This window comes from Galleria mellonella, unplaced genomic scaffold (assembly GCF_026898425.1).
Source record: "Galleria mellonella isolate WM207_F2 unplaced genomic scaffold, CSIRO_AGI_GalMel_v1 utg184, whole genome shotgun sequence".
In the NCBI taxonomy this organism is placed as follows: Eukaryota; Metazoa; Arthropoda; class Insecta; order Lepidoptera; family Pyralidae; genus Galleria; species Galleria mellonella.
In genome coordinates this window covers 7,057,962-7,085,563 of record NW_026442025.1, presented here as the reverse complement: position 1 = coordinate 7,085,563, position 27,602 = coordinate 7,057,962, and the positions used below count along the sequence as shown (strand labels likewise).

The 27,602-nt window shown below is 32.6% G+C and overlaps 2 protein-coding genes across 6 annotated transcripts in view; one reads left to right on the top strand and one right to left on the bottom strand.

Annotated features, from left to right (window-relative positions):
- LOC113512167 (probable cytochrome P450 49a1) overlaps nt 1-24,545 on the top strand; it is a 36,243-nt gene extending 11,698 nt beyond the window's left edge. For all 5 annotated transcript variants that reach the window (XM_052893698.1, XM_052893700.1, XM_052893699.1 and 2 more), the window contains exons 4-13: nt 7,669-7,834; nt 9,102-9,191; nt 9,809-9,925; nt 11,112-11,188; nt 11,469-11,664; nt 12,586-12,733; nt 14,209-14,372; nt 14,853-14,931; nt 22,225-22,428; nt 23,698-24,545. In XM_052893698.1, coding sequence (XP_052749658.1) covers nt 7,669-7,834; nt 9,102-9,191; nt 9,809-9,925; nt 11,112-11,188; nt 11,469-11,664; nt 12,586-12,733; nt 14,209-14,372; nt 14,853-14,931; nt 22,225-22,428; nt 23,698-23,805 — 1,349 coding nt within the window. In that variant the 3' untranslated portion in view covers nt 23,806-24,545. The remainder of the gene's footprint in view (nt 1-7,668; nt 7,835-9,101; nt 9,192-9,808; nt 9,926-11,111; nt 11,189-11,468; nt 11,665-12,585; nt 12,734-14,208; nt 14,373-14,852; nt 14,932-22,224; nt 22,429-23,697) is intronic.
- A 2,200-nt stretch (nt 24,546-26,745) lies between these two features.
- The window catches only part of LOC113512168 (mucin-2), a 91,961-nt gene continuing 91,104 nt past the window's right edge, over nt 26,746-27,602 (bottom strand). Inside the window, exon 11 of the mRNA XM_052893812.1 lies at nt 26,746-27,588. Coding sequence (XP_052749772.1) covers nt 27,365-27,588 — 224 coding nt within the window. The 3' untranslated portion in view covers nt 26,746-27,364. The remainder of the gene's footprint in view (nt 27,589-27,602) is intronic.

The following is a 27,602-nucleotide window of genomic DNA, read 5'->3' as shown; positions in this document are numbered from 1 at the left end:
TTTGTTTTATTATAAAGATTTATTAATCAGCAAGTATAGATATTTTTACTTGTCCAATATTACAATAGCAATTAAGTAAATAAATATTAATTAAATATATGCGTTTTTTTACTACGTTTACGACTTAGCCCAAAAGTTACAATTATTTTTCTAAATTATTCTGAAAGTATTAATTATAATTCTTAACATTTGTTTCGGTCTCGTTTCGCGGGAATAAATTTGTAGTTACGATAAAATTAAGTGAAGATGGTTTACTTATTGCTTCACGGTGGCTGATTTAGCATAATGTCTCTGCAATTCAAAACACAAAATTGCTCTGCTAATTTTCGTGTTGCAATGTTTTGAACTACAATGTCGGTATACATTTTTTTTCTTGTTCTATTACAACATTTTTGTAATTCAAACTAGGACAAGGACAGACTTTAAAACGATTGTACCCATCTTCTACTTATATTACTCAAAAACGATGGAGTTTCGACCTTGGTCATTACAAGTTTTTGATTAAGTTTTTAAAAGCTCTTCAGATGTATCTATCTTCGTAGGCAAGAGGTTTGACTGTTTATTCAATATATTAAAGTAGATACGAGTAGGTACTTATCTCTATGTTTGCATTGATAAAATATTTGTTCGATTTAAAATTTTTGGTTTATTTGTTTAAAAGTTTGTCAAATCATGAGAAAATTTATATGGAACTTACATATGAGTATTTAAATGCTATACATTGTAAATCCATTGTAAAAATAATTATCTAAATTAATTTAGAAATGGTGAAGATATTATATCTAGTAATATGGGCACAAAAAATTTATATCTCAGATTCAAATCTCCTTTTAAATACTATAGGTAGATAGGTATTGTCTAAGTATTTAGTAGTTGGTGGTTAAGTTTTTGTTTAAAATTACAATATAGTCCTTATAAATCAGTATCTATCCGGATGTATAAATTATCTCCGGATAATTTATACATCCGGATGCATAAATTATCCGGATATATAAATTCTATATTGTGTTAAATAGCAAGGACAAAGTCAATTAGTTGGTTTTGTATTATAATAATGACGGGTTAGAATGATTATGAGTATGCATATTTTTCAAATATTGCAGCCATTAAAACATAGGGGCGTATAATCAAAAATGACTTAAATTTGATTAAAAATTTCTAGTATCTATAATGTTTTAGATTAAAAGTATACATTTTGTATTATAAATATAGTACCTACTTTACTATATACAAATTTTGCTTCAGACTCATTGCAATTCTTATTAAATTGTGTTATTAATATTTTTCTTTCCTGAAAAAACTTTGAATATAGTGTGATGTTTGCTATATTAATTATATAGAATAAACTTTATATGAATTATATTGTTTATTTAAAATAATATATAAAACGGTACGTATATATTAGTATAACATTATGTTTAGACTGAGTTTTTTTATGAGTCGAAATCATTAGCATCCTTTTAAGAAATCGACAGAAGATCTAACTTGATATATACACGAGTCATTTTAGTTTGAGAGGCTCAAAACATTTGTTTTTTTTTGTTAAAAAAAAAAAAAAACAAATATTGACTTCATCCTGTTTAACAGAATGGTTTGTCACTAAATGTTAAACGTTCCATCGGCACGAAGAATTATTTCTTTCTGTAGATTTAATCATGTTGCATTGTATAAGTATTAGGAATTTTGTATTGAAGTCTTTACTGCGTCTTTGTCTTGAGAAACTAGTTTTCCATACAAACTTTTCAACATAAACATCAAAATGATGGTAACGTAAATCTGTCTACAATATACACAATAGGCATTCCGGTGATTTGCAGTTGCCATTCATTATGTCGAACGATCTTCTGTTACTGTATTCAGTAATTTTATTGCATATTTCGCTCATATAACAAGAACACAGGTACGGATAAGCTGCCTGTACAAATTGTATGATCGCATGTTTTATATATGCAATAGGTTCGTGAACAAATTGGCAGTCGAAGATTGATGAGTTGTATGGAAGGTTATGGAATTTCTGGTAGTAATAGTGGTGGTCAATCTTCGAGTGTTGACAGTCACATACATACTAATGGTAGCGGAATAAAATAAAATAATTTTGTTCAAATAACTAGCGAAACGGGGTCGTACAGTTTGTACAAGATCGAAAATACACATCGTTTTAATCAATAATAGATAACCTCAAAATAATTAAAATAGCAATGTTAATTGTAACAAAATCATTATAGGGCCTTTATGGTCGTAACTCCTATCGATTGATTGATGATAGAAAAAGAATTACTAAAATTGGTTCAGAACTAACACAAATATCGTAAAACATGCCTACGCATATGAATACAGGCAAGTTAAGAATCTTTCGTTTTAAAGCTACTTAAAGTAAATATATTATAGTACAAGGCTAAACTAATTATTTTATTTAGAGATATAATAAAATATATGTATAAACAAATTTATGTATAGAGGTATGTTAACACGCAGGTCAATGACCTAGTCCGGATCGCAGTTAGTAACTTACTGCATGCAATGTATTTCCTTTTTTACAGACTGTTGAAATAGTCGGCAGTGCATGACTATGGTGACAATATTTATATAGTCGATAAGGACAAATTTTGTTTTTGTAAAGTTGATTTAATCATACAATTAAATAGTACATTCATTGTGTCATAATGTCAAATTATATAAAAATATAAAATTTATCTATTTAATATCAAACGATTACTAAATAGATAAAGAAAAAATGTTTACAATTTTATTCTGAAAGTCTAACAGAAGAATCTTTACTATTTTTAATTTAGTTAGATATTCAAATATTAAGAAATCTCTCAAAAAGTTTTTATTAAGTTGAAATATAAACCACTGGTATTAGATTTTATTAAACTTTATTTTTAAACTTTCGCATTATATACTACACCTATAATCAGGTATGTAAGTATCTTAATTAATACTCGATTGTGAATTTACAATTTTGATAATGTCAAAAAAATAAAAGATATCCTTTAATTCGAATTTTATTAGAATTAGGGCATAATATTTGGAACGGAATATCTTAAAAATGCATTTCGCTTGGTCATATTAGTGATAACTATGTAAGTTGCCCTAGCAAACTCTCACTTAGGAAATATCAAGTCAGTGTCTAGTTTCCCGGTGATTTCGTATTTTATGCTACTCAGTTAATTAAGAAAAAAAAATAAAAAAAAAAGTTAATGATTATAAAGCCTATATTATTATTAGGTTTTATTGTGTTTCTATTTCTTATTTACCCATTATTAGTAAATAGTTTATGAAGAAATGCTAAAAGTACATAAATACTAGTTTGTACCCGCAACTTTGTCGGTGTGACTATTATATATAGATTAATAAAATAAAAAGTAAGCTATGTCCTTCACAATCCCAAACGCTATATGTATTATATATATACTATGAAGACTAGTTGAGCTGTCAATGCATGAAAAGGTAACAAATAAACGAAAAAACAAACAAATTTTAGCTTTTATAATATTAGTAAGGATAATATTTGTACATTGGTCTCCTAGTTGTAGTGGGTCTTTCATACATGTTAATATAATAAAATGAAACACTCAGTTTATGTTCTTTTAAAAAAATCTCTATTATAAATATATATAATTTATATACACTTTGTATATAAATTATATATATTTATAATATATATTTGTTAAAATTATCATTGTAAAATTGTTAACAATTTCTCTATCTATTTACTTTTACATCTTATTTTGAGAGTGATGTCATTAAATTATAGTCATTACGTTTAACATTATCAACATTCTATCTGTAGACAGAGTTGACGTTTTAAACCCGGGTTCACATGAACTGATCAAAATGAAAGTATTTTGTATCGAGTCGATTAGAAAATTTTAGAATATTTTATTATTACGAGTAGAAAACCATAAATATCCATTAATATTGATATTTAGCATAAAAATTCTGGTTATGGTCTAGAGTTATTTTCTTTTCTTTCTTTGTGATTGGATTTATTACGAGTAGCTATGTGAATAAAGTCTATAGTTCATGTTTCGCTTCTTTTTAACATAATGTAACTATTACTTTTAAAAAAAATATGTGAGAATTTATGATTAAGATTTTGTTAAAAAACCTGAATTGTGACAAACATATGTATATATATATATATATATATATATACATATGTCTTGTCATATATATATATATATATATATATATATATATATATATATATATATATATATATATATATATATATATATATATATATATATATATATATATATATATATATAATGATTATAAAAAGAAATAGCGAATTTGACAAGGAGTTGTGCATGAATCGATCTCACGTACCGAGAGTTCCGTACGAATTATAATTGAAAAAAAAAATATTGCAAAAAAAATTGTGTGGTAACTACTAATTGACGGTTTTCAGATAATTTTGCTATACAACATTACTTATTGCTAAATTTTATGATTTTAAATTGTAAATTGTGTTTGCAAATCTCAAAATATATGTTATAAATGGTTGATTTGGAATTTTGATTTTTTCCCAGCTTCAAGGGATTGCAAATTTGAGTATTTGATATTATTTTATTAAAGTAGGTGGTTATTTTGCGGAAGTCCATACCATATGTATTAGTATATATTAGCCGGAGATTCATAACTTATATGGAAGGTTGATCAGTCAATCACTGAGAATATTTAAGAGCAGATTAAAACAGCATCTTCTGTCCTCATAAACTTATTATGTCTATGTATGTATATGTACGTATTTTGTATGTGAAGAGATATTTTATGTATATGTATTATTATATACAGATATGGATGTATTTTGATTTTAATCATATGAGTTACTTTGTATATATGTCAACATATTTATTATTTCTTAATAGAAACAACTATACTGTTTCCTCCTTTTATTGTACGCACACTTCCCGTTGGTAATTAATGCTCCTTTCCACTCACGGTTTGCTGGTTTGCTGGAATCTACAGAGTTAAGCTCGCCTGTTGTACTTCTTTTTTTAATGTGTGTAATTTTTTGTGTACAATAAAGTATAAAGAAATAAATAAAGGTAGTAAACTATTTACTACTAATAATAGCAGTCAATCTTCAAAATTTGGCAGTCGCATGCATACTAATTTTAGTGGAATTAAACAAAATAATTCTATTCGCCTAACTAGTTTTGATATTAATTTCAGCTCGATATCTCCACGCGTTCCTGAGAAAAAGGGTCTTGACAGACTGATAAAAAATTGATCCCATAAGAGTTCCGTTTTTCTTTTTATATATAGAATGTATAGAACTCTCAAAAGTTATTATTTTGTCTATGGTAATTCCTACAAAAAAAAACTGAATTTCCTGTCCTCTGAAGTTGTTTGAAAGCGTTACGTTACGAGTGACGAAATTGTCATAACGATAAAATATCTCTCGCGTGCGTGTTGGCTTTAATTCTTTTAAAATACTTTAGGTATAAATTATATACTGTTATATTGCACATTATGGTTGAGGTAGAAACAAAGATTACGTTTCAACTCTCACTATCGTGACTGGTAAAAGTGAATGGGCCGGGAATTAAAGCACAAACTCTCTATGAGGATCCACCAGACGTTAGCTACTAGATTTATGCGCGTTCTCTATAAAGTTTTCAAAAATTTCTATTATCTTCATTAAAAAAACTTTTTCAGTTTTATAAATACTCCGACTAGATTTTAGTTTGGTGTATTCGTTACGCCTAACTCTTTGTGCCTACTATTTATTATCTTTGCTTATTTCTATTGTATTTCAGTTTGAAGAAAGACTAAGATATTTGATAGGAAACATATTAGTCTTCAAAAATAGTAAAGTACAAGGGGAATAATTAACGATATGTGATATCAGCCGTTAACTGTCCTCTGTTTAACATAGGTCTCACCCTATTGGGGGTTTTGCTAGTAGTTGTTACGCTTGGTAAGCGGGCTGGAAACTGCAGTTAGGTTTTGGTGATATTCTAAGAGAGACGCTGCTGTCCTGATGGGAAAGGAAGGGGTAGCCCTTTCTGTGCCGAGATCACGCCGTATTTAACGATAATAATTAATAATAATAATAGCTACCACTCAATCACAAATTTCGCCTGACTATGAATACCCTGTACTATGAGGCATCAGACAATGAATATCCGGGGGCATAACCCAGATCACCGAGATCTAAGAAAATTTAGATAAGTACGTTTACTGAATTGGTCCGACTGAGAATCGAACCCGAGATCTTATTAAGGAAAGCAACCAACGTGCCTAGGACCAGAAGATTAATATTAGTAAGGGAATCTAATAGCTCCATTGCTAGTATTCTCTCAGATCTACCTCCACGCGGTTCTCTCTGGGTAGCATAGTGGTTAATTGTTATGGAATTCGATTCGATGGGCTGTCCTGCTTTCATCTTCATCTATCATCCCTCACTGGTAGCCCATCAGTGTATACCAATAGCACAGATGTGTACATTTTTTTGAATGGATGATAATGAAATCCTAATCCCGCCTGCACCAACGGTATACTTTGGCGGGGCACCAGTGAGGGATGATAGGTGAGAATGGAAAAACAAGTTAGTTAGTGATGAATTTACCAGGAATTCAGCATGATGGTTTCCAGGAGGACCACGTAGAGGTTAGCGTTTATTACTAGCAGTGGGACTGGTAGTTCATATTGCTAAAAATCCGTTTCCCCCATTGTGCTATTACATTATCACCTATTAAAAAAAAAAAAAACAACATATGTACTGCTGCATCATGATAGTAGTGATGTCATTTATCTCGTTTAAGTTTCTATGGGCTTTCTTTCCGATAACAACAAATGTATCAACTAGTAACACGATATGGTACCCACGTTTTTCGTTAGACTCTTTTTTCGTTGATGAGAATGTTATTGATGTCGCAGTCATATTGGATGTCTCCTGTAGATGTAGGTTAGTAGATCATGTAATGTAACATGTCTTTTTCGTGTTCCCCAAATATTGCTAACTTTGTAAGGCACAATAGCATAACATTAGTTAAAAATATTACATGGACGCATATTTCTTGTATTACATTATAACCTATAATAATTTTGATGCATAAATAATTATAATTCTGTGATAAGACCTGATTTATTATTTTTAAATTTACATTGATGATAATAATATGATGTATTTCATGACAATCATATTTCATCCGGAAATCATCTTCAGAAAGCGTACGGCAGTTTGCCTCACAGTGTCTCGCTTCGCACAGAGACAAAAAAATTTCACTGACGTAAAGAGACACGTCTCTAAAAAAGATATCTGGATAAAATCCAATCAATTGTCGGAAACAATAAACAAAGTGAGAATAATCTCGTTGTGCATATACACATCATTAAAAAATAAATATAAATTTTAAAAATAATTTAATTACAACTGGTTAAATAGTTAAGAAGATAAGAAGTAACAAACAAGCAAACCTACGTAATAATAATAATGATTATAATATTTGAAGACATAAATGGATAAAGTTGATATGTCGCATATTTTGGATAGAGGTAACATAACATATACTTACTCTAGGTTACTATATACTTATAGTTGTTAGTATGTTTATAATAGAGAAAATCTGAAAATGCGACATATCACTATGCATTCATATCTTCATTTATTTAACTGAATGGAAACATGAAATAGTAAAATTTATTTTCCAGGTGGTTATTCAGTTGAACACGTGGATAAAGTATGTTTATCTCTTCGAGAGCAATATGGCAACTGTGTGAAGATGGCGGGACTGCTGGGAAGACCTGATATGCTGTTCGTTTTCGACGCCTGGGAAGTCGAGAGGGTCTTCAGAGGAGAGGACGTGGCACCACACAGGTATGTTCACCTTATAATATTGTTATATATTTTTTTATTAATAGTTAGCCGATCCGACTGGTATTGTTCTGTTACTAGCTATTGGACTATGGCAGTCCCTCATAACTAGGAATTATTTGAAAGAAAAAAAGAAAAATGGGTTTTTATATTTTACTGCGCAATTTTTAATTTAAAATGTTTTTTTCTTTATAAGAATTCTCTTCCTCAATTTTCAGCGAATATTAAAAAAAAAATTCCGAAACAATCCAGTCGTTTTCGAGTTTTGCGCTTAGCAAAACATTTAGTGACTCATTTTTATTTATATTCGGCAACTTTCATATTTTTATACTTGATTTCATAAAAGGTGACATAGTACTGTAACCTGTCAGTAATATCCACGGTGTTGTTCATGTTTATGTCATACTAATCTTTGAAGTCATATCACTTTCCATCAAGTGGCCCGTCAGCTTGTTTTTTATTTCATTAAAGTTTTAATTAACATTTCTATCTAAAGTTGACAACATCTGCTGTGCACTGGTAGATTGCGGTCTATGGTCCATCAATCAATATTTACAACAAAACATCCAATAAAAGCCTGATAAAAGGGCTGAGTGAATATCACGTAATTTTTTATACGATTAATATATTTCGATACATACAAAATTGCGTTTTATGCATTGTAATTACAGTTTTGTGACGTCGGAGCTATTAATTATTTTTATTTATTAACTCTTTAATCGGGTTTCTTTTTAATAGTTCGACGTAAGTAATTTATGAATGAATAAATGAATTAATGAATAAATTTTATTGTTAAAATGTAGTACAATGAGGCGATATGGTAATATTATAATTGGGATGTTTATTTTGACTTCTTGTTGTGAGTACGTTGAATTTTACTACTTACCACAGTAGCTTATTGCTTATGTAGCAGGTATATTATGTAATGAAAATGCATAATAATAAGAATATTTTTCTATTCAAGTAAACTTCAATTGTGGTATAAAAACAAATAAAGTTGCCTTAACTTTATTGTGTCTATGTTTATTATTTAAGATATAGCGCTCTCATGAAACATTGATCCATTACATTTGCAACGTCTACACTTACTTTTTACTTTGATTTATAATTATTAAACTATCTAACTTTTAGCTTTACAAATTTTTGTAAATAATTCAGTTACGAAAATAAAAATTGGGCATTGTTGTGTACTACCATTATGATTTGTCTGTAAACTTATAGCAAGATTTAACAGTAATATATTGTGTTAATTTTTTACATACCTTTCCAGGCCTTCAATGCCGTCGTTAAATTACTACAAGCATACATTGAGACGGGACTTTTTTGGTGCCGAAGATAATTGCGCCGGAGTTATCGCTGTGTAAGTGCTTCCTTTAATAATTAAGAATACAATTGTTTATTGGAAAATAATTGTTGTACGTATCTTTGTTTGCTGTAAGTGAAACGTGTAGATCTTGTGTGTTATAGTTTCAAATATATATATATAATATATTTATATATTAATAATAATATATTTATAATGTTATATCATCATCATCATTTCAACCATTATCCGTCCAATGCTAGACATAGGCCTCCACCATAGACTACCATAATGTTATATATAGTCGAATAAATATTTACTTTATTTAAATCTACCAGTTAGCTAAGATAAGTCTTAATAGGTAAATAAGAACACAGAACTACAGATTATAGGTATTTTTTATAATTATATCTATTATATGCGATATCTATTATAAATTTTAATAATATTTTTTAAACACGTTAGGGTTTATTCCCTTGTAATTTCCGTATAAATGTTGTCACTTTCAGGACCGAAGTCGTTGTTTCATTTTGGTAAAATAAAATTTTAAATGATTTATTTACTAGATATCACTATAATATCTTTTTTAAAACTCCATTTGTATGTGCGAAAAATAGTAATTTTTAAGTATTTTATAATATTTTATTTTTTAAGAAGGTAATTATATTTTTCAGTCACGGAGAAGCATGGTCTGCATTCAGAACCAAAGTATCAAAAGTGGCACTGAGCGCAGGCGCGGCCGCTGAGTATACTGTACCCGTGGCTCAAGTAGCCGACGCATTTGTTAATAGGTAAGATATACCTTCTTTAAATACACATATAACACTATTATAATCATCTTTACCTCAGGGATTATCTGTCCACTGTTGAACATATGTCTTCTTCATAGATTTCCATAGAAAACGGAATTGTTGTTTATTTGTTAAATTTTGACTTTGTAACGGCATAACTGATTGCCATGAGATGAAGAGTGGCAAGGCAACTTTTTATTTTGATCCTCAATATTTATTGTTTCCGTCATGCGGACAAAGTCACGGGTGCAGCTAATACTTATTTCTAAGGATATGTTATAATGCCAACAGTACACCTGCAATGACTTTACATTTTTGCAATTACCAGGGGAGACTTTGTACAAAAGTCGATTGCTTGCAGATTTTTCCCATTCGTGTTTCAACCGTGAAGCAGTTGTGTTTGCATGGCTGTGTTTCGGTTTGAAGGGTGGGATATGGCGTGAATTTACTGGGTACAGGGGAATAACACCTGAGTCCTCAGGAATGGCAACACATGGGGGGTATCATGGGCGAAACAGTATACTATTATGTCCATTTGCTCATGTCTATAGGCGACGCATTCCACTTTCCATCAGGTGGGCCGTCACTTGTTTGCCATTCTAAGTTGTACTAAAAAAAATGCCTTTGGTATTGTGGGTGATCATGGCCGGCGGTAGTCACTTACCTCACGTAAGTCGCATGCTCGTTTGCCTTAGCCCAAAGTTTTTTCTTACTTTTTTTTTATAAAAATAATATAAAAAAATACTGTAAACAGCGATTTTGCTATATCTAATTTTTATTTCTCTTTGTGGTATAAGTTTGTTTAATTTTTTTTTTTTTTATAATTCGTAATGGCTTGCAATGGCTAAACTATTTTGTTTGTTATTTTATTATACACCGTATCTCTCTACACGCTGACTTCAATGCGCCTTTACATTTTGAATTTGTTGGAAGTGAACTCTCGCAGTGTCAAGCTTGTCTCTGTACATTTGCTTCTCACTGTCATATTTTTGTATGTATTATTAGTGTACACAATAAAAAAAGGAATAAATAAAATTATATATATATATATATATATATATATATATATATATATATATATATATATATATATATATATATATATATATATATATATATATATATATATATATATATATATATATAATAAAATAACGATTTTGATAAAAATACTATTCTTTTTCAGAATACGTAAAATTAGAAATGAGAAGCAAGAGACACCAGATGACTTTTTGAATGAAGTTCATAAATGGTCTTTGGAATGTAAGTTAATATTTTTTTCTTAAGAATGGCAAACCATGATGAGTATGTAGCAGTATCATGGGAGTCACTGTATATTCAATTATGTCTATGGTACTCTTAATGTCTATAGGTTACTACTTTACATCAGGCGGGCAGACAGTTTTACTATTCTAAGTTGCATAAGAAAATATTGCAATATTTCATATCTATATTAACTTGAAACATAGTATATTTTATATACTGATTCAGGTGGGCAGAACCGTGGTAATTAGCAAGTAATTATTATTTCCTTTCCTCACAGCTCTAGGTCTAGTCGCACTGGACACTCGGCTGGGTTGTTTCGAAGCCAGCGAAGGTTCAGAGAGTCAACGTTTGATTGACGCGGTCAACACTTTTTTCCTCTGCGTGGGTGAATTAGAATTGCGAGCTCCGTGGTGGAGAATTTATCCGACGGCAATGTTTAAAAGATACGTAGCTGCACTTGATACCATCCTCAGGTAAGTATGTAGAATGCCAATATTATTCCTATATAAAACACAAGTAATAAAAAAAATTCTTAAAAGAATATATGTTATATTATTAATTTTATATATTGAAAATTATTATATTGTAGCCGAGAGCATTCAAATGGCGGTGTACAAAAAAATCTTTCTTCTGATAAATTGGCGGTATATGCATAAGACAGAGAAACAACCGACTAATTACGTATCGTTAGTCGCTTGAGCTTATAGCAATTTATTGATAATCTATAATTTTTGTCTATATATACTTTTTATACTTAAGTACTATAAATATTGATAACAACATTAAAATAACTGACACCTTATTAAATAGCCTTCAATAAACAAAGCACGAGGTTGTCTTAATTTTTATTGGTATTATTCATTATTCCTATAACTTATTAATCAAATTACCTGTATGGCTACTTCTATCCCCTATCTATCATTTTGTGTATTTCGGCTTAGAGAGTGTGATAAGGCACACGGCTGTGATATATTATCAGATAGGATATGAAGGCATAACATTTTAATTAACAGGAATGACGTTGTATGAAGTGGCTATTTTATATGAGCATTATGGTGTATTTCGTGATGTTCACAATATTATTTATGTCCTTAAACGATAGTTAGCACTATCGTTTGATGATCGGATGAAATGTCTAAGATGTTTAAATTATATAAAAAGAGCATCAAGTGCATCATAGATAGATAGATACTCTTTATTGTTTCCTTTAAAAGATTACAATAGTAAACTAATATTATAGACACAAATATTTACGAGAAATCATCATAGTGAAAAAACAATGGGCGACTTTACGAGTATCCCTAAAAACGTTCCCTTCGAGGCAACTTTTGGGTAGAAAGGAGTAATTATAAACAATTATCTAGTAGTTAGAATTACCTAATATAAATTTGCAGTGTAACTCTAAACCACGTGGAGAGGGCGCTGGAGGAGACCCGTAAAGCAAACAGTAGCAAGTCACTGCTACAAGACTTGGTGGCTGCAGCAGGAGCCAGGGTCGCCGCTGTCGCCGCTCTAGACATGTTCCTTGTGGGAATTGATACGGTATTTTGATTTAATTTGACTAAATGAGAATATGGTATACAAAATACGAACTATACAATTAGTCAATACTTATCTATTACTGACAAAATGTAAAGTGCCACACACAAACCCGAGAGGAATAATTGGTACTAAAACATTTATGATTTTTATATGTATTTACATAATAATAAAATAAAAAAAAAGACACGGATGCTACTATAGTATACAGTTAGATATAACGAATTTTAACATGTACTTTATAACTGTATTATTTATTCCTGTTTGCTAATTATATTGATGTATAATACATTGCTTTACTATCTTATGTTTATGAGTTCGATTCCTATGGATCTATTTGAAACGAGGCGATTGTATTCATGAGTAGAGTATGTTTGTATAAGTCTTAGTGTTCTCTAGGTAATACATATATATTTAATAATATATATGTATTACCAGTAGTATGTAGTATTATTAAATATGTTTGCGATATTAACAAGTTAGTTGTAGACATTTTTTTTAATCGCTGAAAATGGTATGGTAACTCCGCCTGTGCTGGTTTACCCTGGTCTTCCACGCGATTACCTTGGAAACCATCATAGTTTTCAAGGAGACTGCGTGGAAGTCGACCCAACAGATTATAGTGCTAGTAATGGGCTTATTAGACCTCATTACTAACATTGGAGTCGATTCTAAGCTGTCATTTCTCTAAACTTGATTCTAAGATTGAAATTTTTATTTGATATCACAATGAAATTTTTATTTTAACGAATAATATATATATAACTAGCTGGCTCGGTAAACGTTGTTTTATCATATACATTATTTTGAGAACTATGCATGATAATTTCTTGTACTACAATTGTTATATTCGATTGCCACCTTGCAACCCAATTGCGGCATATAAAAATCGCGATCAAAAAACAGGGCTTGATTAGCAAAGCATGAAATTTTGAATTTGTATATATTTTTCAATGCTAAATCCTATTAAAATAAAACTAAAAAATTTTGTCAAAAAAATAAAAAAAAAATTTTAATGGTGGGTTACCCTTATCATTGAGGGGTATAAAAAATAGATGTTGGCCGATTCTCAGACCTACCGAATATGCTCACAAAATTTCATGAAAATCGGTAAAGCCGTTTTGGAGGAGTTTGGTAACAAAACACGAGAATTTTATATATTAGATAAAGAACTGAAATTGTAATATAATAAAGTAAAAATATTTATAAGTTTTGTTCATAATGGTTCGTAAAATACTACTTTCTCAGAATTATCAAATTATATTATTAATGTTAAAGATAGATTTAGAGATAGGTGACTCAGAATTGACCCTAATTCTTTCTACACAGGTATTTGTTGCCTGTTGCTATTTTGGCAAAAATAATACTCGACATGCCTACGTCGAATTTATTAGAGTTCAACGTGATAGGATGAATTAAACGCCTGCTAAAATTAACTAGCAAAATATTCAATATGAAAGAAATACTAACCTTTACAGACGTCAAATGCCGTAGCGTCGACGTTGTACCAGCTGTCTTTAAGGCCGAATGTCCAAGAAAAACTTTACAAAGAGATCACCGGGGTCCTGCAGGGGAGACCTATGAAGCCTGGTGATGTTAACCAAATGCCATATTTAAGAGCCTGTATTAAGGAGGTTTTAAGGTAATCTACCTCAAATTATTTTTAATTGAGTTTTTAATATTTGTCGTGTTATCAATCGTCGTGTTAAAATTAGAAGAATTTGCAATTAATATCTATGTTATACACATAACTATATATTTATAATAAAGCTAGCTAGTTATCATTAAGTGATGGCCCGCCTAATTGAAACGGGTAACATAAAAAAAAATATATAATGTGATGTCTATGGTATTCTTCATGTGTTGCTATTTCTGAGGTTTATGGTGTTATGCCCCTCTTTGCAATTTTACTGCTAGATTTTTCAAATCGAAATACAGCCGTGCTAGGACAGGTGCTTGGCAGTAAAAACACGAGTGGGACAGCTATGTAGGCGATTTTTATACTAAGTATTTCTGTAGTATTTATTTTTTTATTAAAGCATTAAATTAAGTCTTTATTGGTAAAAACTAAATGTTGCCCCAAAAGTGTTGCCTATATAACAGTTGTAAAATTGTGTTCCAGGATGTATCCAGTTGTGATCGGCAATGGCAGACAGTTAACGAAGGACACAGTTATTTGTGGTTATAACATACCAAAGGGTGTAAGTATTAATTACACCATCGTCATCATATCAGCCATCAACTGTTTACTGCTGAACATCTGCTTCTCCAATAAGGGGGAGTTGGGGGGGGGGGGGGGAAGATTTGTCAGTAGTTGCTACATTCTATATTTGTATTATTACGCGTTATAAATTCAAATATTTTACATAGATTCGAAATACGAGCATATCCATTAAAATTTTCATGTTTTACCATGATTGAAATCAAACCTACTGTTAAAGCATTAACAATTTATTCACTCCTGCGTATAATGAAGCGGTTACAGCGGTAAAACCAATGGACGACTGCTAAGTTAAAAATAGATAATCACGCACAACATCAACCAGTCACAAGAGCCGCTCATCACGACATCGCGAGAACGCCAATCATAACGCAGGAGAAATTTACATGACCTTTCAGGTTTTCAAAATTGTAACTGACTCGCAAAACAAAACTTCAACGCATAACATCAAATATATATTACATCAACGCTTCAAATTATTATTTATTTTATTTACCCTAGTGCCATAAATCGCTTCAAATACTAGGTGTATTTATTCATCATCATCATCATCATATCATCTGTTCATCATCAAAACGCAAGCGCACATCATTAACATAATTTTTGGACCTTCGTTCCGGGATCTTCAGAAACCAGAGCATATTTTGGACCTTCGTTCCGGGATCTTCAGAAACCAGAGCATATTTGGACCTTTGTTCCGGGATCTTCAGAAGCCAGAGCATACGGTGGACCCCAGTTCCTGGACCTTCAGAAACCAGAGCTTACGTGGACCCCCGTTCCTGGACCTTCAGAAACCAGAACATACCTTAGACTTCGTTCCTGGATCTTCAGAAACCAGAGCAACGACCAGTGGAGGAATATTGTTGGATAGAAGACGCAAGCTGGACACGAACATCAATAAAGCGCAGTTCGGTAGACGTACCAGCCAAGATATCCCACAACCTTCCCCTTCGTTTGTGTTAATACCGTGTTTTCTATACTTCTAGTGCCGTGTATTAACATTCATAGCATCACGCTGACCGCATTCGGTAACGGTCAGAATAAACAACGCATCGGATTCGCAAATCGTAAGTACCCACATTCTTTTCACAAACCACAGTTATGGATCAGGCTAACCTATCTATTCCCATTAAGTCCCCTACTAGCTCCCCCAGTAAGACTAGTAGTGAAATAAATGTTTATATACGCAAAAGGGGCGTGATAAAAGGTAGACTTACTAAATTACAAAAATATGTAGAATCAGTATGTTCCCAACAGGCATTATTTAAAAAGGCTGAATTTAAGTTACGCATACAAGGTGCTTCTTCTCTTTTAACCGACTTTAACGAAGTTCAGTCTAAAATTGAGGAACATTCTGATGATATCGATGAACAATTAGAGTGTAGAGAGGAATTCGAAACTAGTTATTATAGTGTGATTGCTAGGGCTGACAGTGTGCTATCTGACGATAAAATCTCTGAACAATCTCATCAGGGACCTCTTAATATGGTCAAACTACCGACCATCTCCCTACCCAGTTACGATGGATCCTATGAGAATTGGTTAGAATTCAGAGACATTTACCTATCACTAATACATAACTCTAAAGAAATAACCCCTATTCAAAAATTTCATTATTTAAAATCGTCATTGAAGGGTAGTGCTGAATTAGTTATAGATTCACTTGAATTTTCAGCAATTAATTATTCCGTTGCATGGGAGTTACTTATTAATAGATATGATAATAGCAGATTATTAATTCACAATCATGTCAAGGCACTATTTTCAATTCAGCCGCTACCAAAAGAATCGCCAGTATTATTAAGAAAGCTCGTTGATACCGTCCTAAAAAATATCCGCGCATTAAAAATTCTCGGCGAACCAACGGAACACTGGGACACACTAATTATTTTTATAGTGGTCTCCAAGTTCGATTCGAATACTGAACGTGAATGGGAGCAACACAAAACACTCCTATTCTCACTTAACACCAGTGCATCTGAAGGTCAATTGAAAGTTGATAGTCTACTTGATTTTATTTCGCGTCGAGCAGACATGTTAGAAACGTTATTAAGTACAAATCATAATTTAACGCACAATATTAATAAAAAACCAACTCATAACTCATCGCAGAGGGTATACTGTAACGTTTCTTCCATGTCCACGAATAAATCTCAACAATATACACCTGTACACCGTAAACCTTGCCCCATGTGTCATTCTAAACATTCATTATATTCGTGCCAATTATTTTTAGATTTATCAATTGCCGATAAATATAAATTAATTACACAAAATAAACTATGCGAGAACTGCTTACGCTTCGGACATTCCGTCAATGACTGCCGGAGTGGTTGTTGTAAACATTGCTCGAAAAAACATAATTCTATTTTACACGAACAAAAGAGCGCTTTAGCACTATTCACATTAGATGGCAAATCGCATGTGCCCTTATCGACATCGAGTAATGACTCAGTCTTATTGTCCACTGCCATGATTGAAGTTTGTGACGAACGTAATAACTATCACAGCGCACGGGCGCTACTGGATAACGGTAGTCAGCGATGTTTCATAACACAATCGTTTTGCGAGAAAATAGGCACGCCATTAATACAGTCCACTCATACCATAAAGGGTGTAGGCAGCGCGGTAACACAGTGCACGCAGATTTGTAACATCATCATCAAATCCCTGTGTAGCCCCTACACCACAAATATACAATGTTTAGTTATTCAGAATATTACATCAGATTTACCATCAACATCAATTAATATAAACAATATTCGCATTCCAACTCACGTACAGTTAGCCGACCCATCATATCATGAGTCACAACCGATTGACATTTTAATAGGTGCGGACTATTTCTGGGATCTCCTTGACGAAGGAAAGATTCGTTTAAAGAATGGTCCATTTTTACAAAATACCAAATTAGGATGGATCATATCGGGGCCCATATATAACAACACACACAAACATTCACAGGTTCTTTGTAATTTTACTCACTCACTAGACACACAGGTGAGAAAGTTCTGGGAACTTGAGGAATTTCCTAGGGCTACTGATATACATAGTGATGAGGAAAAGGCTTGTGAGGAACACTTTATTAAAACTACAACTCGCACAACAGATGGTAGATTTTGTGTAAGCATCCCCTTTAAGATTGACCCTCTTTTATTGGGTGAGTCATATTCACAAGCAAAAAATCGTTTTTACGCACTTGAAAGACGATTACAACACACACCGGAATATAAGGAATTATATGTTTCATTCATGAGGGAATATATTAGTTTAGGCCATATGTCACAAGTACATACATACAATACTCCACACTACATATTGCCGCATCATGGAGTATTTCGCGCACATAGTACTAACAAAACTACGAGTTGTATTTGACGCGAGCGCGACGACCACCTCAGGTAAATCGCTTAATGACTTACAACTCGTAGGTGCTGCTATACAGGGTGACTTAATTGCCATTTTATTACGTTTTAGGCAACATCGGTGGGTAGCGTGTGCCGATATCGAAAAGATGTATCGACAGGTATTAGTGAATCATAATCAACGCGACTTACAATTAATATTATGGCGCGAAAATCCCACAGATGAGTTAGGTATATATCAACTCAACACAGTGACATACGGTACAGCATCGGCACCTTTCCTCAGCGTCCGTTGTTTAAAGGAGTTGGCGTCTAAAAGCTCAAATGAAGAAGTTAGTAGAACTATACGTGAGGATTTCTATGTCGACGATTTAATCACTGGTTCTTCTGACAGTGTTGAACATTTAGTTCAACTTTGTGAGGAGGTTAATAAAACCTTAATGTCAGGCTGTTTTCCACTACGGAAGTGGATATTCAATTTTAGTCAAGAGTCGATTCCGTCACATAACTTACATGCATCAAAGGAATTGTCTTTTGATAAAAATACACAACAAAAAACATTGGGCCTTGCATGGTGTAATCAGTCTGACACACTTAACTTTTGTACAGAATTTAGTATTGATTATGAAACATTAACTAAACGCGTCATACTGTCAAAGATTTCTAAAATATTTGACCCGTTGGGAATGCTCAGTCCTTTCATAATTATAATTAAAGTTTTATTACAAAAGCTGTGGCTACTAAAGCTCGACTGGGATGAACCGTTACCCAGTGATATCATTCGACAATGGGAACGGTTTGTTGACAACACCCCATTGCTTGCTAATATACACATACCGCGAAACGTAATAGGTAATAATCCATCGCGCATAGAATTACACATTTTTACAGACGCATCTCAGACGGCCTACGGTGCGTGCGCGTATGTACGCACCATATGTGATGACGATGAGATCACTGTCAGATTGTTGTGTTCAAAAGGAAAGGTCGCCCCTATAAAACCTACCAGTATCCCGCGGTTGGAGCTGTGTGGTGCTCTGTTAGGTGCTAGACTTTTCGAAAAAATACAACAATCACTACGGTGTCAATTTAGTAAGGTAGTTTTTTGGACCGACTCGACTATTGTTCTCGCTTGGTTACGAATGAACCCTAATTTGCTGAAACCTTTTGTTCAAAATAGGACCGCTGAAATACAAGAGTTGACAAGGGACCATACATGGCACCACGTATCAGGCAACCAAAATCCAGCAGACATAGTGTCCCGTGGATCCTATTTAGATACATTACATAGTTGCAAATTATGGTGGGAGGGCCCCCTCTTTTTATTCGACATTACTTATGACGCATCAAAGGACAACTGTACTGAATCTAAGACTAACACGGACTGGTCAGTGTTAGACTTGCCTGAAATCAAGTCAAAATCAGTACATTGCAATCACATTATACATCAAAACAATTGGTTTCCATTCCATAGATTCTCTCAACTCAATCGCATGATACGCGCCTGCGCCTACATGTTACGCTTCATACACAACACAAAAAATAAAATTAATAAACGGACAGGTGTGTTGAGTGTCAATGAGTTGAACGAATCACAACAGAAATTAGTATATTTTGCGCAACTAGAGTCCTACTCCGACACCTACGATATATTAAATAAACACGGTCAATTAAATAATTCGCACAATTTATCAAATTTAAATCCATTTATCGATAAAAACAATTTAATTAGAGTGGGCGGTCGACTTAGTAATTCTACTTCATTTTCTTACGATAAAAAACATCCCATATTGATACCAGCTAAACATCACTTCACAGTACTACTGTTTCGTGCAGAACACAAGCGGCTACTACATGCAGCGCCACAGGCTCTCTTGTATGCGATAAGGGAAACGTGGTGGCCTGTTAGTGGACGGAATGTTGCTAAACAAACTGTTTATAATTGTGCCAAATGCGCCCGATTTCGAGCCAAACCCCTCACACCGCTCATGGGTAATCTACCCATACAACGCGTAAGCCCAGGATTTGCCTTCATGTATACAGGGGTTGATTATATGGGTCCAGTTTATATTTTAAACCGCAAAGGTCGAGGTGCACGCATTGTAAAGGCATATGTTGCAATTTTTATTTGTTTCACTACTCGTGCAGTTACTTTAGAGTTGGTAGGGGATTTGTCAACAGATGCATACTTGTTGGCTATCAATCGGTTTATTTCTCGTCGTGGTAAACCGTCTGATATATTTTCTGATAACGGCAGAAACTTTGTCGGCCTTATGAACGAATTTCATAAGTTCCTCTCTAATTGTTCACAAGATATTTTAAATTACGCTACTAGTCACAGCATAAATTTTCATTTTATACCTCCTTATTCTCCTCATTTCGGTGGTTTGTGGGAAGCAGGGGTTCGGTTATGTAAGCATTCTTTGCGAAGGGTAGTCGGGAATTTACATTTAACGTACGAAGAGTTCAACACGGTATTAACTCAAGTAGAAGCTGTCATGAACTCTCGTCCCCTTAGCCCTATGTCCTCGGATCCTCATGATTATCTTCCATTAAGCCCTGCTCATTTCTTGGTTGGTCGTCCGCTGACCGCACCACCGTGCAACGATCTTCAAGACGCCGCGCCAACGAGTTTGACACGATATCAGCGCGTGGAACAAATTCGCCAACATTTTTGGACAAGATGGTCCAAAGAATATATATCCGAGATGCAGACAAGGAATAAATGGAAAACACGTCAAGCAGACTTAAAACCAAATACATTAGTACTTATCAAAGATGACCACTTACCTCCATTAAAGTGGCATTTGGGTCGTATCGTGTCCACTGTTCCAGGCAGCGACGACGTATCAAGAGTTGCTGATATAAGGACCGAGTCAGGCATCATTAGGCGGGCATTCTCAAAAATATGTCCTCTCTGGGAGGAAGACTTGAAAGTAGAATCTTTCAAGGCCGGGGGCATGTTAAAGCATTAACAATTTATTCACTCCTGCGTATAATGAAGCGGTTACAGCGGTAAAACCAATGGACGACTGCTAAGTTAAAAATAGATAATCACGCACACAACATCAACCAGTCACAAGAGCCGCTCATCACGACATCGCGAGAACGCCAATCATAACGCAGGAAAAATTTACATGACCTTTCAGGTTTTCAAAATTGTAACTGACTCGCAAAACAAAACTTCAACGCATAACATCAAATATATATTACATCAACGCTTCAAATTATTATTTATTTTATTTACCCTAGTGCCATAAATCGCTTCAAATACTAGATGTATTTATTCATCATCATCATCATCATATCATCTGTTCATCATCAAAACGTAAGCGCACATCATTAACACCTACTACGAAAGATTTACTTCTAAATAAATTTTTTTTATACAACTTAGAATGGCAAACAAGCTGACGGTCCACCTGATGGAAAGTGGTAACCGTCGCCTATAGACATGAGCAGTACCATGGACATAACAGAGTATACTGTTTCGCCCATGATACCCCCCATGCGTTGCCATTCCTGAGGACTCAGATGTTATTCCTTTGTACCCTATAAATTCACGCCATATCCCACCCTTCAAATCGAAACACAGCCATGCAAACACAACTGCTTCACGGTAGAATGGGACAAAGGTACCCAAGCAAAGGACTTTTGTACAAAGTCTCCCTCTGGTATATAATTGTGTATTCAAATATATACAATATTATCTGTCTATGAAATTTTTCTAGTGTGTTTTGCTATGATCGAAAGCGCTACTTTACCTTTACATACATACATACATTTTGTCACGTCTGTCTCCCATTAGGGTAGGTAGAAACAATGGAACGCGAAATACTTATTTTATTATTCAAACAAGCCTCTTTCGCCTTAATACATCTGTTTGAATTATATTTCTATTATTTCAGACTCAAGTGATTTTCCAACACTATGTTATGGGAAATACGGAAGAGTATTTCACTAAAGCGTCAGAGTTCTGCCCTGAACGATGGATACAGAGGACTGCTGGGCAGAACCACCATCCTTTCGCATCGCTGCCTTTTGGTTTTGGGAAACGAATGTGCCTCGGTAGACGATTTGCTGAATTGGAAATACATACTGTGATTTGTAAGGTAATATTATATTATATATAGTAATACTAGCTTTTACCCATGTCTTGGTCCGCGTGAGTGAAATATGTACAATGATCGGGATAAAACGTAGTCTTTATTTTTCTTCATCCCATAGTTACGTGTATATCCTAGTGATTGGTTAAGTCATTGAGGCGACAAAATGCATAAACAAACAGAAATACGACTTTTACATATACATTATTATTAGTTTGATAATAGATTTCATTTTTTAAATCTTTTTTTTAAATCGAGTGTCGGCGACAGATGTGCCTTCTGCTTTAATTTGTAAAATGATCAGCAAACTGAGTGCTACGCTCACTACAACGGCAATAAATGCCAAATGTTTCCATCATATATGACACACGATCAATAAGCTGACAGCTTAGATACTTGATTGATAGTGATCACTGTAACTTGTAGATATGAACAGCACTTCGATCATTACAGAATACATTATAAAGCCCAAACGCATCAAGCGTTGCTATTTCTGAGGACCTGTAATGGATTTACCCATTTGCTGCTAGTAGGCTATTCAAATTTTGTCGCCTCTACCGACCTCTACGATTCGATACTCTGTTTTGCAATTATGTTAATTATACTTTTGTTTAATTAATTAAATTTTAACTTTTGGCATTAAATTTGCTACTCCTAAAATCAGTCGCCTTAGACTGAAGCCTACGCAGCTTGCTAGTAAAATCGGCGCTGCTAAGGACTATCGTATTGTATCTCTACTCAGAAATTGACTATCATGTACTTCTCCACTCTTCAAACTTAACCCTTAATCTGAAGTTTCAAATTTGATACCGGGGTTATAAATCGCATTGGGCACCTACGATCGATTTTATTTTAATATTTGGTTGTTTACATGTTACTAAATTTTTTTTTTTTAAATAAATATATAAAAATATCGTTTTGATTTTTTTACTATTTTTCCCCATTAGTAAACACACTAACTGAACGATATCTGAATTCATATTTAAAAAAATTTTTTTAGAAAAATTTATAAGTCTGTATGTTTGTTACGACATCACGCAAAAACTACTACACCAAATTAGGTGCGGTTTTCACAGCTGTGTTGCTGTAGGTCTAACTTAAATAACAGGCATAGGTTTCATTTTGATATGCCAATGAGATTTTTTTTTATTGGTTTTCCTATTTCTGAAATCCACGCGTGTATGTATGTAGCAGACAGAAGACTAGTTTTAAAATATCTTTATACATAACTAAATAATTTTATGTAAGATTTTGACAAAGACAATTTGCTTTCAGATGGTGCAAGCTTTCAAAATGGAATATCACCATCAGCCTTTGGAATACCATGTCCATCCCATGTACACACCAAATGGACCGATACGCTTGAAACTAATTGAACGATAGACAATTTGACATATATTCTGATCATTGTATGTATATATAATATGTATGTATAAGAATAAATAAACATTCTTATGCAAACGCATGATAGAGCCTTCCAAAGTAAAATATTGTATTGCCACTTTGGATGGTTTTTATTAGCTTATACTTTTTTAAAGTAATTAAAAAACTGAACAAACTTAAAAATTAGTAAAATGACGTTCGGCCGTAGAAAATGCAAGACCGGAGATATGTTGAATGTGAGTCTTCCTTAAAAAGGAAAAGATACAAAATGTAGTTAAGGAAATTATTTCTTTTCTTAGCATGTTATATTATCTAAAAAAAGAGACTTTTTTTTTCTTATTTGGTCAACTTTGAGATATTAGTTTTTTTTAAGAGTGCGATAGGTACAGTTTTATTTAGGTAATCATTATATCATCATCATCATCATTTCAGCCATTAACTGCGTCCTGCTAAAAATAGGCCTCCCCCATAAGGAGGGTTTTGCTAGTAGTTGCCATGCTTGGCAGGCGGGTTGGCAACAGCAGTTAGGCTTTTGATGATGTTTTAATAAATAGATACCTATTTAGAAATATTGTAAAATAAAGATTAAAAAAGTACTTATTTAATTTCACTGAATATAATTAATACATAAGAGGATCGAAGTCACTTAAACCCATTTCTGGTGGGTCGGGCATTAAAATAACATTTGATTTTATCTATTTTAATAATGATTTAAATTTAATAAAGAAATAATCATTTCATTTATGAGGTTTTTTTTTCTTAAAAATAAGTGTATTAACTCAATGGCTAATAAAAAAAAACTACTAACCCCCCTCCCTTCCTTTTTCAAAGGAAATTCTGTTCCTATTAATAAGAAAGTCAAATCACTCATAAACGTGTTTTAGTTATTGAAGCGTTTTACCTTTAACGTTAAGTTTTCGATTTGAAAGACATTGAAAAAATACTTCAATAGCAAAAATAGTTTAGTAGGCGTTTTTTATGCAACTATAGTGGCAAACAAGCATGCGGCCCGTCTAATGGTAAACGGGCTCACCGTAGTCTATGGACGTATGTTTTTATGAATAAGGTGGTGAGTATTTGTATAAGTGTGATAACGTCTAGTAATAAGTTTCTAGGGAGCTTTTTTTATACACAAAAGCCTCTGATTGGCTTATTGGATGATAGATTTACATGTATATTGAAGCACGAATCGAGTGACGACAATTTAAATGATTCTAACATAAATTTAAAATTTTGTCTAGTTAAACTTTGGCAGAGTGAGCTGGAGAGCTAGCATTCGTACAATATTTATTATTTAAATTCATTTTATTATTATTTAATACTAGCTTTTACCCATGATTTTGTTCGTGTGATTAGGAAATGTTTACTAACCGGGAACTACCGTGCATACTACTATTTCCTTCTCCGTTCTATATAGTATATATATACTATATTTCAGTGATTGGTTAAGTCTTTAAGACGCTGTAAGGTAACAAACAAACGAGCTTACTTTGTTGGTAACATAAATAATAATTTATAAAATGTATAAAATATTTTTTTACACATGGTAACATCGTTCCTTCTGTCACTCAACACCGTTGGAAGTGCACGTCTCTCACTGTATCGTCAAATATATATATTTAAAATACGAATTCGAAGGAGGTTTGGTTTTTTATTTATGTGGCCTCACAACCACATCTTGCGACTTGGGACCGAAGAAACTAGGTGTTGGTAAGTTACAGTCTACGCTCTTGGTTTTTATGGTAAACACTACATTTTACCATTTATTATTAAGGATAATAAACTCGAAAGTTTGTAACGATGGATCGATGGATGTTTGTTACTCTTTCATGCAAAAACTACTGAACGGATTTGAATGAAATTTGGTATACGGGTAGGTTATATCCTAACTTAGCACTTAGGATACATTATTTACTGAGACAGGCGGGCGGAGTCACGGAGTACAGCTTGTAGTTTTATAAGTTGATAATGTTGGTACTAATAACGATTATTTTTTCATTCGGTTTATTTTTCGTTTGTCAGTGACTACACCACTATGTAACTACGTCATATCTGAACCGATTTGGAAAATTTTACTTTTATGTGAAAGGATATGCTTTCAGATCGCTCCCATAGAAAAGTTATCAAAATCGGTTCTAGTTTTTTTTTTAAATGATAACAACTGGTTTGGCCACGATTGAAGTAGGTTTTCTTTGTAAAAATTATTGATATTTTTTCCTACAAATTCAACATAGTTTCTACCGACTTCAAAAAGAAGGAGGTTTTCAATTCTCTTGTATTTTTTTATGTTTGTTACCTCATAACTCCGTCAGTTGTAAACCAATTAGAAGAAGTATTTTTTTATCTGATAGGATATATGTATAGACTGATTCCGAAAAACTCAAAATGTGTACAGTAGTTTTGTTTTTATATCAAACTTCCTGCCACAACGTTATTTTTTGCACAATATTAATTATATTTTTTTATATTTTACACCTATTATATTTTACACTGTGTTCGTGACTGTACCCGGTACTGAGATAAATATTTAGCAATCATACGCCTCTAGGTTATGAAGAAGTAAGTTATATTAAGTCTATGGTATATGCAGTATTATATTTATAATTGGATAACAGAAGTTTAATGAACTTACAATATTTATTATTCCCGACATTTTAATTTCAATCGGAAGTCTTTTTCAGGGAGAGTATGGAGTTTACGTTGTATCATCTCATTTTGTATTATTTGTTATATTACAGTCATGTTTTAAGACCATTTATATATTCAAATTTATAATATAATCTATATTTGTAAGAAATTTATATTATCAATAGCAATGATTTTATTTTATTGTTCGCGAACTTACGTTTCATAATAGGATAAATAAAACACAAATTACATTCATAGAATGTTTTACTTAGATTGACTCGAAAAGCAATCTTATGACTAAACAAAATTCAAATTATGATTTTCAATACATTTTGTGTTGTAGTTAATTCGATAAAAAGCAGTTATTCGTTAATTTATTGTACTCGTATCTTTTCTACATCACAAAATGCACACGTAATCAAAAGAAACACAATTTTAAAATAATCAATTATTATGAACATATTTCTATACATTGAATGGCCACATCGACATACTGACAAACATATATTTACAAATAGTTATCACAATGTAGATATTATATTTAATATCATTTTCTCATATATTATACAAGTACATAATACCATATTTGGAAAATATACAAAGTATAATAATTAATAATATGTTTGTACTTTGACTAGGGAATGAAAAATATACAATTTCAGAGGATGTTCAAACTGGTTATATTTATGGCACTATTTTATATATATAAAATAGGCATACTAGCTTAGAGCCTGTTTTATTTAAAAGCTAAAAGGCAGTGATAGTTCACATAGACAATAAAATTATTACTAAGAATAAAATATAGGTAATTCTTACTAGGCAGCATCAATATTTAGTGCTAAATGTTTGCCACTTGGCAATTCGAGAGAATTGCAATGTAAATTAAAGTTATAATATCACAATATTACTGGTAAATTATGATGTACCTTTATTAACAAATACTTTGAGCGCTATTATTTTTTATTGTGACGGATTTTTTATATCTTCTGTAAAGATGAACAGCGATCGTTAGCGACAGTGCCAAGACGACGACAGAGCCGACTGATAAAAATATAAGAGCTGATCCACTAACAGAAGGGGCGATAGTTTCATTTATATGGCTCACGTCTCTTACGGGTCTTGAACGTGGTTTCGTTCTAGCAAATTCGAAGTTATCTGTAAATAATATT